The sequence below is a fragment of the Ranitomeya variabilis genome, chromosome 2, assembly GCF_051348905.1.
Source record: "Ranitomeya variabilis isolate aRanVar5 chromosome 2, aRanVar5.hap1, whole genome shotgun sequence".
Classification (NCBI taxonomy): Eukaryota; Metazoa; Chordata; class Amphibia; order Anura; family Dendrobatidae; genus Ranitomeya; species Ranitomeya variabilis.
The window spans coordinates 422662874-422681033 of record NC_135233.1 but is presented as its reverse complement, the minus strand read 5'-3'; the positions used below and the strand labels follow the sequence as shown (position 1 = coordinate 422681033).

Here is an 18160-nt window from a genome sequence, read left to right as displayed (position 1 = left end):
GCGGCCTCTGTCTGTCATGGAATCCAAGTCGCTGATTGGTCTCGCCAGCTGCCTGTCATGGCTGCCGCGACCAATCAGCGATGGCCACAGTTTGATTAGTCCCTCCCTACTCCCCTGCAGTCAGTGCCTGGCGCCAGCTCCATACTCCCCACAGTCAGTGCCCTCTCCATACTCCCCTCCAGTCACCGCTCACACAGGGTTAATGCCAGCGGTAACGGACCGCGTTATGCCATGGGTAACTCACTCCGTTACTGCCGCTATTAACCCTGTGTGACCAAGTTTTTACTATTGATGCTGCCTATGCAGCATCAATAGTAAAAAGATCTAATGTTAAAAATAATCAAAAAAATTAAAAAATCATTATATACTCACCTTCCACCGCCTTTCCCGCTCCTTGCGACGCTCCGGTGACCGCTCCATGCAAGTGGCAGGTTCCGGTGCCAAGGATGGTATGTGAGAAGGGCCTGCCATGACATCACGGTCATGTGACTGCGACGTCATCACAGGTCCTGCGCTCATATCAACCCTGGGACCGGAAGCTGCCGCGTGCACCGCACACAGGGCCAGGACTTCAATGGGCCTTCGGAAGGTGAGTATATGTTTGTTTTTTATTTTAAGTCTGTATACTACGTGGCTCTGTGCTGGGCAATATACTACGTGACTGGGCAATATACTACGTGGCTGGCCAATATACTACGTGGCTGGCCAATATACTACATGGACATGCATATTCTAGAATACCCGATGCGTTAGAATCGGGCCACCATCTAGTATATATATATATATATATATATATATATATATATATATATATATATATATATATATATATATATATATATATATATATATATATATATATATATATATATATATATATATATATATATATATACTGTGTATATATATATATATATATATATATATATACTGTATATATGTTTAACGAACATTTGAGCACATAAATCCATTAGATGTCGGTTTTGCAAGCCTGTGAGAAAATATCGCAGTACGGATGCCATACGGATTACATACGGAGGATGCCATGCGCAAAATACGCTACCACACCCTGCCTACGGATGACATACGGATCACTATTTTTGAAACATTTCTGCGTATTACGGCCATAAAATACGGCCCATATTTTCATACGCTGAGTGTGACGCCGGCCTCAAGAAGACAAGTGCTGCCGAGAACAAGACAAGTGCTGCCAAGAACAAGACAAGTGCTGCCGAGGACAAGGATATTCTATAAGCACAAAAAGATTGTATTAACTAGACATCATACACACCAGTCACATGCTAGACACAGGATTAGAGGTGGGCAGACCTCTGTATATTTGGGTCCGGCCAAACAGTTAAAAAATAAACTTTGGGTTCAGGTACCAGAACAGTACCCGGTGTAACAGGCCAGATTAACCCCCCCGTCCAGAATATACCCAGGGTTAAAGTGGCCTAGGCGACTTTAACCCTGGGTATATTCTGGGCGGGGGGTTAATCTGGCCTGTTACACCGGACTCCATTCACTTGAATTGGGGGCCTGAAAATCAAGTGTTTGCCATGCTGTCCTGTCCACGACGGCGCAGCAAACACCGCTTCTGATCGGCAGTAAAATCATTAAGGCCGGTCAGATAAGTGATTCCCACGCTGTCAAATGACGGTGTGAACCCGCAGAAGTGATCGTAGGTAGTTTACTTCCGGTCACTGGCATCGGCTAATGGGACTACTACTCCCATCAGCCTATGCCAGCAGATAACGGCGAGAGCAGGAGCAGTTGATGGGAGGTATTCATGAGCTTGCACTCTAAATAAATCAATTAGAGAAATAAACGGCGTGAGTTCCTCTGTATTTTTAATAACCAGCCAAGCATTACTGACACCTGCGGGCTGCAACCCTCAGCAAGACTGGTTATCAAGAATAGAGGGATTCCCACTGTTTTTTTTAATTATTTGAATAAATAATTGTAAAAAACGACATGAGATCCCCCTCATTTTTGACACCCAGCTTTGCCAAAGCAGACAGCTGGGGGGCTGGTATTCTCAGTATCTCCCCCCAGCCTAAAAACAGCAGACCTCAGCTGCCCAGAAAAGGTGCATCTATTAGTTCTGCCAATTCTGGCCCTTTGGCCGGCTCTTCCCACTTGCCCCGTAGTGGTGGCCAGTGGGGTTCATATTTGTGGGGTTGATGTCATCTTTGTATTGTCCAGTGACATCAGGTCCACGGCTTAGTAATGGAGAGGCATCTATAAGAACCTATCCAATGCTAATCTTATAGTTATCTGGTAAATATAGACACAGACATAATAAAGTCCTTTAATTGAAAGAATGACAGACTCCCTTAATGAATCTAAATTAAACCATACTCACGTCATCACCCCTTCCATCGAAGCCCTCGTTCTCCTGTAATAAGACAAAAATAAAAAACAATATCCCTCACCTGTCTATCGTTCTGTCCTACGTAATCCACGTCTGGGGATAAACAGTTTTCAACCTGGATGGTGCCAAGATGCGACTGTCCAGGCAGAGCATCGGTGACATCATCGAGGTTACCACGGGTCACTGACCCTGCGTTCTCAGCCGGGTTGAACTGCGGTGACATTGATGAGATCACAGCTAGCACAGTGATAAAGTCTCACGGTGCAGCGCTGAGCTCAGAGTTCATTGCAGTTCAATTTGAGAAATTGCACAGAGGCTTTTCCTCACTTCCCACTTCTCCACACAGCCCATCATCATCTTTCCTATGCAGCCCCACTCAAGTTACATCAACCCCTTTCCAAAATACATCCTCAGAGCACTCACACGGAGTCCTGTGTCCTCATTCTCATCGGCACAAGGGTCCATGGTGCAGCCCCTCGGTAATCTCCTCACACGGCTCCATGGTGCAGCCCCTCGGTCCTCTCCTCACACGGCTCCATGGTGCGGCCCCTCGGTCCTCTCCTCACACGGCTCCATGGTGCGTCCCCTCGGTCCTCTCCTCACACGGCTCCATGGTGCGGCCCCTCGGTCCTCTCCTCACACGGCTCCATGGTGCGTCCCCTCGTTCCTCTCCTCACACGGCTCCATGGTGCGGCCCCTCGGTCCTCTCCTCACACGGCTCCATGGTGCGGGCTCCCTCAGTCCTCACATTTCCCTCCTCTCCAGCAGCCTCAGTCAGCTGAGCATATCGGGTCTTCAGCGGACTGAAGGAGGCCCCGCCCCTTTCGGTGGCATCATTCCCTCCAATAATCACCTCAGTTCTAGACGCCCCTATGCAGTCTACACTCAGTCTGCGATGGAGCCGACTGTGCTGCGTGGTGAGCGCGTCATTCCACACCTGGCGGTAATGTGAGGTGAGCGCTTTGTCATCACCTGTGGCTTCTATGGATCTGGTCGAGCGCTGCAGCTGAGGGAGCGGTGAGCGCACTGAGATCTCTAGAAGCCGCAACAGCTGATGACAAAGCGCTCACCTCACATCACCACCGGGTGTAGAATAACGCGCTCACCTCAAATCACCACCGGGTGTAGAATAACGCGCTCTCCTCACATCACCACCGGGTGTGGAATAACGCGGTCACCTCACATCACCACTGGGTGTGGAATAACGCGCTCACCGCACATCACCACCGGGTGTGGAATAACGCGCTCTCCTCACATCACCACTGGGTGTGGAATAACGCACTCATCTCACATTTCCACCGGGTGTGGAATAACGCACTCATCTCACATTACCACCGGGTGTGGAATAACGCGCTCACCTCACTTTTCCACCGGGTGTGGAATAACGCGCTCACCTCACATTACCACCGGGTGTGGAATAACGCACTCATCTCACATTACCACCGGGTGTGGAATAACGCGCTCACCTCACATTTCCACCGGGTGTGGAATAACACGCTCACCTCACATTACCACCAGGTGTGGAATAACGCGCTCACCTCACATCACCACTGGGTGTGGAATAACGCGCTCACCGCACATCACCACCGGGTGTGGAATAACGCGCTCACCGCACATCACCACCGGGTGTGGAATAACGCGCTCACCCCACATCACCACCGGGTGTGGAATAGCACGCTCACGTCACATTACCACCGGGTGTGAAATAACGCGCTCACCTCACATTTCCACCGGGTGTGGAATAACGCACTCACCTCACATCACCACCGGGTGTGGAATAACGCGCTCACCTCACATTTCCACCGGGTGTGGAATAACACGCTCACCTCACATCACCACCGGGTGTGGAATAACACGCTCACCTCACATTACCACCAGGTGTGGAATAACGCGCTCACCTCACATCACCACTGGGTGTGGAATAACGCGCTCACCGCACATCACCACCGGGTGTGGAATAACGCGCTCACCCCACATCACCACCGGGTGTGGAATAGCACGCTCACGTCACATTACCACCGGGTGTGAAATAACGCGCTCACCTCACATTTCCACCGGGTGTGGAATAACGCACTCACCTCACATCACCACCGGGTGTGGAATAACGCGCTCACCTCACATTTCCACCGGGTGTGGAATAACGCACTCACCTCACATCACCACCGGGTGTGGAATAACACGCTCACCTCACATTACCACCAGGTGTGGAATAACGCGCTCACCTCACATCACCACTGGGTGTGGAATAACGCGCTCACCGCACATCACCACCGGGTGTGGAATAACGCGCTCACCCCACATCACCACCGGGTGTGGAATAGCACGCTCACGTCACATTACCACCGGGTGTGAAATAACGCGCTCACCTCACATTTCCACCGGGTGTGGAATAACGCACTCACCTCACATCACCACCGGGTGTGGAATAACGCGCTCACCTCACTAGTTGCTGAGCAGTGCAGACGGCGGCACCGGGTGTAGTTTAACGCACTCACCGCTCGGTGCACCCGATCAGAATACAGGGCACTGAGGGCAGAGCAGGCACATGAAGGAGGCAGGAGCTGTGGTGCAGGCCCACCGGAGGATTCTCTGGTTTGCCAGTGGGCTGGTCCGACCCTGTACCCAGGCGCTGGGACTCATGGTGACCGGTCACTAAATGGCGGCAATATGGAGGCCGTGCAGGGAGAGCGCATTGTCCTGGGATGTTACTGACATAGAAGGATGGAGCTAATGTTCATTAATATCACCAGGCGATCTCCGGCCATAACCTGATCGCTGCACGTCCAACCAACAGGACCCACATGAATGGCGCAGTGGTCGCTCATCAGCACCCACGATCCATTCACTCTTAATGTGAGTGCCGCCAGCGCTGGAGATCATGGAGGTCTCAGCAGTCAGGATAGGGGGAGCTTACAGTATAGACCTGGGATCTCTCCTGCAGGGTGGTTTATGTCGGTGATCTGCACCCCCGGCTTTATTACGGGATTATGTGGCTTTGGTCCTCACTGTGCCGTGAACACGTCTTGAAGATGCCGGATCATGACAGTAATAAATCTGACTTTTCTGCGCTGGGTGCTCCATGCAGTACTGCGACATTCTGTACTGGGGCAGACTCGCCCTCTGCTCGTTTCTCGCTCCACTAATTTCTGATCTCAAGCTTAACTAAAGTCCCTCAAAATTCAAGGAGGGGAGTGAGGCCCGGCAGAGGCTGCGCAGCCCCCTAATCTGCCAGATGCTGCAGCCGAGGCCACATCCCTGCGCACTACAACGTGGCCCGACCCCTGAGTGCCATAAACAGAAGATAGTCTAATCTTCCTCTAAAAACAGCTCCAGGACTTGCGAGTCCGCAGGGAGGAGACATCATCTTTCCTGTTTTTTTGTATTCCATTTATTCAGAGATGTTCCCCATGATCAATTTTATTTGAAAAATGGTTTAAAAAAAAAAAAAAAAAAAACAGATTAAGAAAAGATCCTGAGGCTAAGTTCATACGTAGCAGAATTTCCGCGGAAATTTCCGCGGCAATTCTGCGCCTCCTGCCGCGGGTATATCGCATGCATATACCCGCAGAAAACTAGCGTTTTGCAAGCATAATTAGCCTGTTTGACAGGTTGGTCACACTTGTCAAACATAGTGTGTAACAAGTGTGACCAACTTTTTACTATAGATGCAGCCTATGCAGCATCAATAGTAAAAGGTAGAATGTTTAAAAAAAAAGGTTATACTCACCTCAGCAGCGTCCGTTCCTAATGCTGTGTGTTCAGGACCTTCCATTGACGTAGCGGTCACGTGACCGCGACGTCATCGCAGGTCCTTCACACACACCACAGAAGCCGTTGAGGAGGGTGAGTATATCGCTATTTTTTATTTTAATTCTTTTATTTTTTTACCAATTATACGGTGCCCAGTCCGTGGAGAGCCTCCTCTCCTCCACCCTGGGTACCAACCGCACATGATCTGCTTACTTCCCACATGGTGTGCACAGCCCCCTGCGGGAAGTAAGCAGATCAATGCACTCCTATGTGTGCAGAATCGCCGCGATTCCACAATTTTAATGAACATGCTGCGTTTTTTTCTGGATTGCGATTCCGCTCAGGACAAAAATGCAGCATGTGCACAAAAAAATGCGGATTGCATTCTGTTACATAGGATGCTTAATGTTAGCGTTTTTTTCGCGGTTTTATAGCGTTTTTTTTCGCGAAAAAAAAGCAAAAAATCTGCTGTGTGCACACGTAGCATATTTTTCGCTATAAAACCGCGAAAAAAACGCTAACATTAAGCATCCTATGTAACAATGCATTCCACATTGTTTGTGCACATGTTGCATTTTTTTCCTGAGCGGAATCGCAATCCAGAAAAAAACGCAGCATGTTCATTAAAATTGCGGAATCGCAGCGATTCTGCACACATAGGAATGCATTGATCTGCTTACTTCCCGCACGGGGCTGTGCACACCATGCGGGAAGCAAGCAGATCAAGTGCGGTTGGTACCCAGGGTGGAGGAGAGGAGACTCTCCTCCACGGACTGGGCACCATATAATTGTTAAAAAAAAAAAAAAAGAATTAAAATAAAAAATAGCGATATACTCACCCTCGATGTCCCCCGCAGTCTTCCGGCCTCTCCGCTGCACGCTGCCGCTTCCTATAGCTGCTGGGCGGTGAAGGACCTGCGATGACGTCACGGTCTTGTGATTGGTCGCGAGACAGCATGTGACCGGTCACGTGACCAATCACAAGACCGTGACGTCATCACAGGCCCTTCACCGCACAACAGCTATAGGAACGGACGCCGCTGAGGTCTGCAGGGGAGTATAGCCATGTTTTTTATTATTTTTAAACATTCTATCTTTTACTATTGATGCTGCATACGCAGCATCTATAGTAAAAAGTTGGTCACACTTGTCAAACACTATGTTTGACAAGTGTGACCAACCTGTCAGTCAGTTTTCCAAGCGATGCTACAGATCGCTTGGAAAACTCTAGCATTCTGCAAGCTAATTATGCTGGCAAAACGCTAGTTTTCTGCGGGTATATGCATGCTAATTCTGCATGCGATATACCCGCGGCAGGAGGCGCAGAATTGCCGCAGAAATTTCCGCGGCAATTCTGCAACGTGTGAACTTAATTCCCTCAGGCTAAGTTCACACGTTGCAGAATTGCCGCGGAAATTTCCGCGGCAATTCTGCAACGTGTGAACTTAGCCTGAGGGAATTTGCTGCTGATCTGTTGTACTCTTAGCAGGAGTCCAGACAAGGCGGCGGCTCTGTACAGTGGGGGGAGGCTCCTGCTGCAGCCGCACACAGGACGAAGGAGGACAATGCACGGGGACAACAGCTAGAGAAACAGAAAATTCCTGCCCAGGTTTGTTCGATGACAAAATCTCATTTGATCCTATTTTCTGCGCAGTGTTTCTTCAAGACTCGGTGCACAGGATCTGACCTTTACCTATGTAACCACCGACACCTGAACAGAAACCCGTGTGTGAACGCAGTTAGACAAAACTCCATTAAAAATCATAGCGAGGAGGAGGAAGGCACGAGAACTTTATTTACAGAGAATCATCTAGAGTTACAGGATTCTAGCTTACATGATCGTCTATAAAATGGAAAGTCCACAGCGGATATGCAGTTAGTAAGAGCGAGAACCAGTGAGGCTCCGCCGACGATGTGAAGGTGGCATCTTCTCACCAGCTTATAAAAGGGAACCGGACCGGAGATTCACGCCGCCCAAACCCCGGGACCGTGAACCAGCGGCTGTGACAGCACAGTGGTGGGATTTCTAGAAATCTCATGTCCCCTGTGCGTCTGGACGCCTGCGGATCACCTGCGGAGACGGACATGTGGAGCGTCTCAGGACGGCTATCTAGCGACACGCGAGTCTCCACAAAACAAACTGAAATGTACTGGAGGCGGTAAATCCACACGGCTCAGTGATCACAAGCGGATTTACTTGCATTGAAAGGAGGGCAGCAACAATAAGCTGCATCCAAAGTGCGGCTACGCCTGGGGAGTGGGGATGAAGCCTCAGAGTTACAATTTTGCAAAGAGAAAAAAAAAAAAAAAGCCAAATCACATACAAGTGGCGGCCACATGTGAATTACATTGAAGGCTATGGCAAGCGAGGCGCATGCGATCTGCAACCGAAAACAATGGTGGACACATTGGGGGGTGTTCACATCTTCAGGACCCTACCGCAATATGTATTAAGTGTAATAATATTAGCAAATACCTCCAATTAGAAGTGTCGTTCTGACTTGCCATGTCACTTACCCCAGGTGCAGAAGAGCTTAGGTATCCATGGTTACGACCACTCACATTTAGGACAGTTAGTGGTCGTAACCAGGGACGCCTAGGCTCTTGCAATGCCCTGGACATGGGGTATGTGACATAAATCAGTACTATATTACATTTCTTACTGGAGGTATTTGCCAATATTACTACACTTACTAGATATTGGGATTGGAGATGGGAATACCACTTTAACGAACGAGTCACAGCCACAATGTTACATTTCCGGAAATCATTATACTCCGTGTCACATTTGTGGACGGGGGATGATGAGGATGATGCTGCCCGGAGAGGTCCCTGTGGCTTCTCTTCACTCCGCTCCACTAAACAGACCTCTAAGGCCTCTTTCACATTAGCGTAGTGCACTGCACGTCGCTATGCGTCGTTTTGCAGAAAAAACACATCCTGCAAAATTGCTTGCAGGATGCGTTTTTTCTCTATAGACTTTTATTAGTGACGCAGTGCGACAAATTGCCACACGTCGCAACCGTCGTGCGACGGTTGCATCGGACCGTCGCCACCAAAAAACGTTGCATGTAACGTTTTGTGGTGCGTCGTCTGCATTTCCAACCGCGCATGTGCGGCCGGAACTCCGCCCCCTCCTCCCTGCACCTCACAATGGGGCAGCGGATGCGTTGAAAAACAGCATCCGCTGCCCCCGTTGTGCGGCGCTTGCACAGTATGCGTCGGTGCGCTGCAACATCGCATTGCAACGTGCAGTGCATGACGCTAATGTGAAAGTAGCCTTATTATGTGAGCCATCAAGTCATGAGGAGCCCCAAGGAACTGTATCGGAGTAGTCATTGGGACGCAGCATCCACGCACGACTTTAAACAGTATGTCCCTGCCGCCCACCCCGGCTCCACATCACCCATCTGGTTCCCTTTAATCACTCTGGAATGGCCACTTCCTGCTGTATAACACCGCAGACAACCAATGACCATGTAAATCTCTAGAGGAGAATCGGCCACAGCCCAGGAGACGCCGTTCCGTCCAATTACTGAGGCGCTGTTCACATTGTGACGACCACCCACAATACTGACAGCTGAGCGCCCCTCCTATACGGCTGCAGACGATCGCTCCCGAGCAGCGGCTGATGTGCAGAACCAGAACTCTGCCCGGGCAGACCATACTTGGATCCTTTAGTTTTGGGCATAGACTTTTCTTTACCACACCGAACAGACAGGACACACAACCGACAATTCCAGTATGAACAAAACCCCGAAGAAAAAAAAAAAAATATATATATATATATATATATAGTACAAAAAAGGTGCATGAGAAATCCAGGAGAATCGATCTTTGCGCCTCCGCAGTGGGGTGGAGGGCGGCCGTGGGTTGCCATCTTGGGGGGGGGGGTGGTCACCAACTATGATTGTTTAATGCTACAATTTGTACAGAAAATGTAAAAAAAAAAAAAAATACATAGCAGCAAATGGCACAAGGGGGTCGCCGAGGAGTCACCCGGTGCAGAGAAAGTGCTCAAAGTCAAATATACAAAAACCACAAGATAAAAATGTACCGAGACCAACGCGGAAGTCCCTACAGTCTCTATACAGAAAGAAAAATTACAAGAAAGCAAAAAATGTATAATACAAGAGAACATCGGATTAGAACAATCTGATGAATATCAACTAAAAGGAACCATAACTACAGTAACGTCACATTAAAGAGCGGTCAGGAGCCGCTGCCAGGAGCCGCACGCAGCTGTTCAGCCGTAGGCTCCAATTCATTCCCAACAGGATGTACCCCACTAGGAGTGGGCAAAATGTGGACCCCGAATTGACTTCCATTAAAAGCTACTTGAACAACGTCATGCCCAGAATGCCACACGAGGCACCGCGAGCTCAGGCTGGTGTGCCACGCATCCTCCGCGGTGGCAGGGTCTGACCCGTCATATCCAGTGCTGCATGAACACTCAGGATTGGCGGCAGCCGCCATTGAAAAGCTGCAGGCATCAGTCTATATACACATCAATATATAGTGAGGCTGACAGAGCGGTTCATCTTCTTCCCGATGAGACGGGAGGTTCTGTTCTGCGATGTGGAGCGCGTGGTCATTCTCTCAGGAAACAGCGCTCGCTCCTCAGCTACGGCTTTCGCCATCTGCGCCTTCTTCAGTTCCCTAGAGAAAGAAGTAGATTGTGAGTAAGGCAGATATGATCAGTGCAGAGCCTGCGGATGGGGCACCGATAATGAAAACGGGGCTACAGACAGGGAGCAGCCATACTTCTGCAGTAGAGCGTTCTTGAACTTCTCAGCATTCAGCTCGATCCTCAGCTGCTCAGCACTTTTCCGGGACGCAGACAGGAGCACCGAGTGTCGCACAAGGGCCACAGCAGACGGCCTTTTTTCAGGATCTGGAGTAATCATAAGCTACAAAAAGACAACGAGGAACGTTCAGATAGAAGCACAACATCCAGGTAGTCACCAGGAGGCCAGCAGTAGCCACAGCAGGTAACCCGGCAGTGTCAGGACACCGTATACACCCGGATTACCAGCGGCAGGGCTGAAGAACATTGAGGAATTCCCTACAATCATCACGTGCCTGGTCACAAACTGCAGTGACAAGTCGCACACTCACCTTTATGAGGTCCAGGAATTCCTGGGACAGCACCTGCGGCACGGTGGGCAACCTGCCCTGCCTGATTTCGTGCCACTGGTCCCCGTTAGTTGGGAGCGGTTCTGCCCCTGCAGCGCTCCAGACCGTCAGAGCAAGGGCAAAGATGTCGGCTTTCGGTAATTGAGAATAATCCTAGTTGGAACAAATGAGACATCACCTCCATGATCAGCGTGGCTCAAAACCTACGGGGTCTCCACCCCACAAGGGGCAGGGGCACTCACCTCCTGTAACACTTCGTTGGCCAGAAACCGACTGTCACCTTCTTCTACCTGCGGGCTAGACACCCGGGTCACATGACCGAGGTCACCTGTGTAGGAGACAATGGGTTACCGCCACACACCAGCCCTCGCCACACACCAGCCCTCAGATCTAGGAGGACATTACCTATTTTATAGGTCACTTTTCGGGGGCTGCCTTCCTCGTCGTCCGCTTCATCCACTGTCATGCTGGGAAGCTCAGTCCTGGATATGAATATGTTACCTGTGGGAGGAAAGAAGCGGTGTCAGGGACGAGCGCAGAGCGGCCAGGACGCACACAGGGAGACGGAGACTTACTTGGCTTTATGTCCATGTGCACCAGAGACATGGAGTGGATGTACTTCAGCCCACGGGCCACCTGCAGCAGCAGGTCCTTCAGCTCCGGCTCGGTGAAGTAGTGCATGGTGCGGTAGTCTTCACTAATGGCGTCTGCTAAACTGCCACCTGGGGACCGAGAACATGACACTCAGGATGGTAAGAGGTTCTGGGTGCTTTCACGACACTAACAGTGCAAGTCTTGCGGCTGCAGATAATGTGACAAAGGCTGTGCACACAGACAGCGGAAACCCCATTCAGCTGATCGCATTGTTACCTCTGTATCACAGCCGCAGGGATATAAGGGGTCAGTCAATGTCACTTTGGGACTGTGGACAGATCTGATGCAGATACAGCAACTATGAACAGAGCCCCCCATAATTCCAGCAGACCACTCACCATTACAATACTCGTTCTGTATAAGCATGTGGTCGTCCTCTGCCCATGCCGAGTAATAGCGCACCACGTGCGGGTGCTGCCCCAGGACGGCGTGTGCATACACTTCCCGCAGTGCATTCTGCCTGTGAAAGAGAAGGCAGGTTACAGGGATGCCGGCGACGGGGGCTCAGTGTGGCCGGGAGCACGTGGCACCAGCCCAGTGATGGCTCACGCTTCCCGGCCTCACTCTTCACACTCTCAGAATTCACAAAAAACACACAAAAAAAAAACAAAAAATCACCTCAAACAGCCCCCCCCCCGCAGCACTTACTCGTCCACAGAGCCGGCCAGGGGCTTCTTGGAGCGCTTGATGGCGTAGACACAGCCGTCCAGCCTCTTCACACATTTGTACACCGCCCCAAACTCTCCGGAGCCGATCTTCTCCAGCTCGTGGAACTCGATGGCGTACCGGGACTTCATGTTACTTTCTGTGATTGTGATCCTCTGTGGATGGAAGGAGACGACGGTAAATCCTCAGGGCGTTTCACGCAATGCGTGATCTACTGAATGGCCACAATCAGACTGAGCGTTACCTTAGCCGGTCGGACGCTTTCCTCCAGCAGCTCACAGTCGCTGCCCTCCATGTCTTCACCGCAGGAGCTGAACAGTAAAACCAGCGTTACATAAGAAGCAACAGAAACACTACAGATGCCGCAGACTATGGCGAAGACTGGACAAGGGGGCAATGCCCCGAAACAGCAAAAAGGGGAAAGCCTCACTCGTTCCAGTGCGCCCTCTTCCTCCTCCGACAGCCTTCGCTGGAGCTCTGCAGGTCCAAGGATACTGGGGTGAAGGGGTTGATGTTCACTTGGGGGGCTCTGTACACCAAGTCTTGTCTTTCGGACTTCGCCACATCTCGGAAAAGCGAGACCCCTCTGTTCCGCAATCCGCTGGAGCCAATGCCACGAGCTCTGGACAGTAAACTCTGCGGAGAAAGGAGGCAGCACATTCATGGGTCCTGCGACTGACTGCCCCCTCCTGGTGAGCGGAGAAAATAGCAGCCAGAGATCACCTGTGTGATAGCACTAAGGCACAGCAGAGTCCACAGCGGCCAGCACACCAGGGGCCACCGGACCCCCAGGGGCCCCACTGCGGAATGTGCACAGGTAGATAGAGGTAGAAGGCAGAGCCCAGCACGGGCTGTATACTGAGGGCAGTGCACCCCTCCCCCATCTCATCACATTCCAACACAGGGGAGTGGGGGAAGGGGTCAAGAGTGAAAACACCAGCGGAGTCACAGACCAGAGTCCAGCAACCAACACCCCGAGCAGACAGACTGCACCGACAGAAGTATAGAGTATACAGGGGGGCGGCAGTATACAGCTACACACACACACACACACACACACACACACACACACACACAGGGGGGCGGTATACAGCTACACACACACACACACACAGGGGGGGCGGTATACAGCTACACACACACACACACACAGGGGGGGCGGTATACAGCTACACACACACACAGGGGGGGCGGTATACAGCTACACACACACACAGGGGGGGCGGTATACAGCTACACACAGGGGGGTCGGTATACAGCTACACACAGGGGGGTCGGTATACAGCTACACACAGGGGGGGCGGTATACAGCTACACACACACACAGGGGGGGCGGTATACAGCTACACACAGGGGGGTCGGTATACAGCTACACACAGGGGGGTCGGTATACAGCTACACACAGGGGGGGCGGTATACAGCTACACACAGGGGGGGCGGTATACAGCTACACACAGGGGGGGCGGTATACAGCTACATACAGGGGGGGCGGTATACAGCTACATACAGGGGGGGCGGTATACAGCTACATACAGGGGGGGCGGTATACAGCTACATACAGGGGGGGCGGTATACAGCTACATACAGGGGGGGCGGTATACAGCTACATACAGGGGGGGGCGGTATACAGCTACATACAGGGGGGGCGGTATACAGCTACATACAGGGGGGGCGGTATACAGCTACATACAGGGGGGGCGGTATACAGCTACATACAGGGGGGGCGGTATACAGCTACATACAGGGGGGGCGGTATACAGCTACATACAGGGGGGGCGGTATACAGCTACATACAGGGGGGGCGGTATACAGCTACATACAGGGGGGGCGGTATACAGCTACATACAGGGGGGGGCGGTATACAGCTACATACAGGGGGGGCGGTATACAGCTACATACAGGGGGGGCGGTATACAGCTACATACAGGGGGGGCGGTATACAGCTACATACAGGGGGGGCGGTATGCAGCTACATACAGGGGGGGCGGTATGCAGCTACATACAGGGGGGGCGGTATGCAGCTACATACAGGGGGGGCGGTATGCAGCTACATACAGGGGGGGCGGTATACAGCTACATACAGGGGGGGCGGTATACAGCTACATACAGGGGGGGCGGTATACAGCTACATACAGGGGGGGCAGTATACAGCTACATACAGGGGGGGCGGTATACAGCTACATACAGGGGGGGCGGTATACAGCTACATACAGGGGGGCAGTATACAGCTACATACAGGGGGGGGCAGTATACAGCTACATACAGGGGGGGGCAGTATACAGCTACATACAGGGGGGGCAGTATACAGCTACATACAGGGGGGGCAGTATACAGCTACATACAGGGGGGGCAGTATACAGCTACATACAGGGGGGGCAGTATACAGCTACATACAGGGGGGGCAGTATACAGCTACATACAGGGGGGGCAGTATACAGCTACATACAGGGGGGGCAGTATACAGCTACATACAGGGGGGGCAGTATACAGCTACATACAGGGGGGGCAGTATACAGCTACATACAGGGGGGGCAGTATACAGCTATATACAGGGGGGGCAGTATACAGCTATATACAGGGGGGGGCAGTATACAGCTATATACAGGGGGGCAGTATACAGCTATATACAGGGGGGGCAGTATACAGCTATATACAGGGGGGGCAGTATACAGCTATATACAGGGGGGGCAGTATACAGCTATATACACTCGGGGCAGTATACAGCTATATACACTCGGGGGGGCAGTATACAGCTATATACAGGGGGGGCAGTATACAGCTATATACAGGGGGGGCAGTATACAGCTATATACACTCGGGGGGGCAGTATACAGCTATATACACTCGGGGGGGCAGTATACAGCTATATACACACAGGGGGGCAGTATACAGCTATATACACACAGGGGGGCAGTATACAGCTATATACAGGGGGGGCAGTATACAGCTATATACAGGGGGGGCAGTATACAGCTATATACACTCGGGGGGGCAGTATACAGCTATATACACTCGGGGGGGCAGTATACAGCTATATACACTCGGGGGGGCAGTATACAGCTATATACACTCAGGGGGGCAGTATACAGCTATATACACACAGGGGGGCAGTATACAGCTATATACACACAGGGGGGCAGTATACAGCTATATACAGGGGGGGCAGTATACAGCTATATACAGGGGGGGGCAGTATACAGCTATATACAGGGGGGGGCAGTATACAGCTATATACAGGGGGTGGCAGCGCAGCCTGTAGACCGTGTTACATGTCAGGGCACGAGCCACCAGACATAAGGACATGTAATGGGTCACACTGCAGTTGGAGCAGCATCAGGTGCAGCACACGCCACAGATCCAGCAGATGAATAGGGCCCCCAGTAGGGTCAGGGGCTATAGGGAGACCAGATCCGGAGTCCACACCCCGTGCCCCCCACACCCTCCGCCAGCTGTGTGTACAGTAACAGGTAGGGTCCTGACCTCAGCAAACAAGCCCCAATCATTACAGCACTCCGGCCGGCTACATGTACATGTGCACCCCGGGGTGATACATGGTGGTCACATTATAGAAGACATGTCTCAGGCATGTACTGTACCACGCGCCGTCATGTAGCCGCCCACAGGCTGGAAGCTGCTATTTACATACAATCCCCACACAGCCAATCAGCACCCCCGAGGGACTGACAAGAAGAACTGTCATAGGCACCAACAGAGAAAAAACAAAAACTTTACATGCACAAGTCAAAGAGCAGTTGTCATCTGTAAACCCCCCTCCCTGCAGAAAGAAGCCCACCGCAGCAGCAGACCGTCATTTAACTACTCGCAGGGTCAATGCTGAACTTCCAAATATCAGAGTCACCGGGGGTGTCGGGCGCGCACCCTCGGGGCGTGCGGGGTGTCGGGCGCGCACCCTCGGGGCGTGCGGGGTGTCGGGCGCGCACCCTCGGGGCGTGCGGGGTGTCGGGCGCGCACCCTCGGGGAGTGCGGGGTGTCGGGCGCGCACCCTCGGGGAGTGCGGGGTGTCGGGCGCGCACCCTCGGGGAGTCGCGCGCACCTTCGGGGCGTCGCGCTCACCTTCGGGGCGTCGCGCTCTCACCCTCGGGTGTGCGGGGTGTCGCGCTCTCACCCTCGGGTGTGCGGGGTGTCGCGCTCTCACCCTCGGGTGTGCGGGGTGTCGCGCTCTCACCCTCGGGTGTGCGGGGTGTCGCGCTCTCACCCTCGGGTGTGCGGGGTGTCGCGCTCTCACCCTCGGGTGTGCGGGGTGTCGCGCTCTCACCCTCGGGTGTGCGGGGTGTCGCGCTCTCACCCTCGGGTGTGCGGGGTGTCGCGCTCTCACCCTCGGGTGTGCGGGGTGTCGCGCTCTCACCCTCGGGTGTGCGGGGTGTCGCGCTCTCACCCTCGGGTGTGCGGGGTGTCGCGCTCTCACCCTCGGGTGTGCGGGGTGTCGCGCTCTCACCCTCGGGTGTGCGGGGTGTCGCGCTCTCACCCTCGGGTGTGCGGGGTGTCAGGCTCTCACCCTCGGGTGTGCGGGGTGTCGCGCTCTCACCCTCGGGTGTGCGGGGTGTCGCGCTCTCACCCTCGGGTGTGCGGGGTGTCAGGCTCTCACCCTCGGGTGTGCGGGGTGTCAGGCTCTCACCCTCGGGTGTGCGGGGTGTCAGGCTCTCACCCTCGGGTGTGCGGGGTGTCAGGCTCTCACCCTCGGGTGTGCGGGGTGTCAGGCTCTCACCCTCGGGTGTGCGGGGTGTCAGGCTCTCACCCTCGGGCGTGCGGGGTGTCAGGCTCTCACCCTCGGGCGTGCGGGGTGTCAGGCTCTCACCCTCGGGTGTGCGGGGTGTCAGGCTCTCACCCTCGGGTGTGCGGGGTGTCAGGCTCTCACCCTCGGGCGTGCGGGGTGTCAGGCTCTCACCCTCGGGCGTGCGGGGTGTCAGGCTCTCACCCTCGGGTGTGCGGGGTGTCAGGCTCACCTTCGGGGTGTGCGGGGTGTCAGGCTCTCACCCTCGGGTGTGCGGGGTGTCAGGCTCACCTTCGGGGTGTGCGGGGTGTCGAACAGCCGCAGCTTGCGGAAGGTCTTGTGGGGCGGGGTGCCGGGACAGTCCGGGACCGGGGAGCTGGAGCCCTCCCGCCGCAGTCTCCGGTGCGGGGAGCCGCTCATCAGTTCATCTCCGGGGGACTTGAGCGGGGACGATCCCAGGCCCTCTTCCTCCTCCTCCTCCCAGGGCCGCGTCCCCGGGCTCTCGTGCTGCGGCTGCCCGCTGGGGGAGTCAGACTCCTGGAAGGCCGAGTCCTCGCCCGTGCTGTTGCCGTCCTCCTCCTCGCAGTCGCTGGCGTTGAACAGCAGCTTCTGGCGGATGTCCGGGAAGCTCATGGTCGCGGTCGGCGGAGCGGGTCACCAGCAGGTTGTCGCCGGGGGGCGCTCACCATGGCCCGGGCTCGGCGCAGGGCTGAGGTACCGGGTAATCCGCGGATCCGACTCTCCGGCCAGTCAGCCTGGCGCGACCGTTAGTCACAGGGGGTGGAGGACGGGGCGGACCAATGAGAGCGCGCAGGGGTCTGACGTTGGAGGTGTGGCCAGGAACGCCC

General features: G+C 53.5%; 1 protein-coding gene across 1 annotated transcript; it reads right to left on the bottom strand.

The window, feature by feature from the left end:
• Window positions 1-7898: 7898 nt before the first annotated feature.
• Window positions 7899-18093, bottom strand: WEE1 (WEE1 G2 checkpoint kinase). Its single transcript, XM_077286650.1, has 11 exons — window positions 17604-18093; window positions 13011-13216; window positions 12825-12891; window positions 12563-12735; window positions 12253-12374; window positions 11836-11982; window positions 11666-11761; window positions 11503-11588; window positions 11243-11413; window positions 10889-11034; window positions 7899-10783 (listed from the first exon to the last, which is right to left on the bottom strand). Exons 1-11 carry the CDS (start codon window positions 17943-17945, stop codon window positions 10633-10635), a joined length of 1707 nt encoding a protein of 568 aa, XP_077142765.1. The 5' UTR covers window positions 17946-18093; the 3' UTR covers window positions 7899-10632.
• Between the last annotated feature and the right edge of the window lie 67 nt (window positions 18094-18160).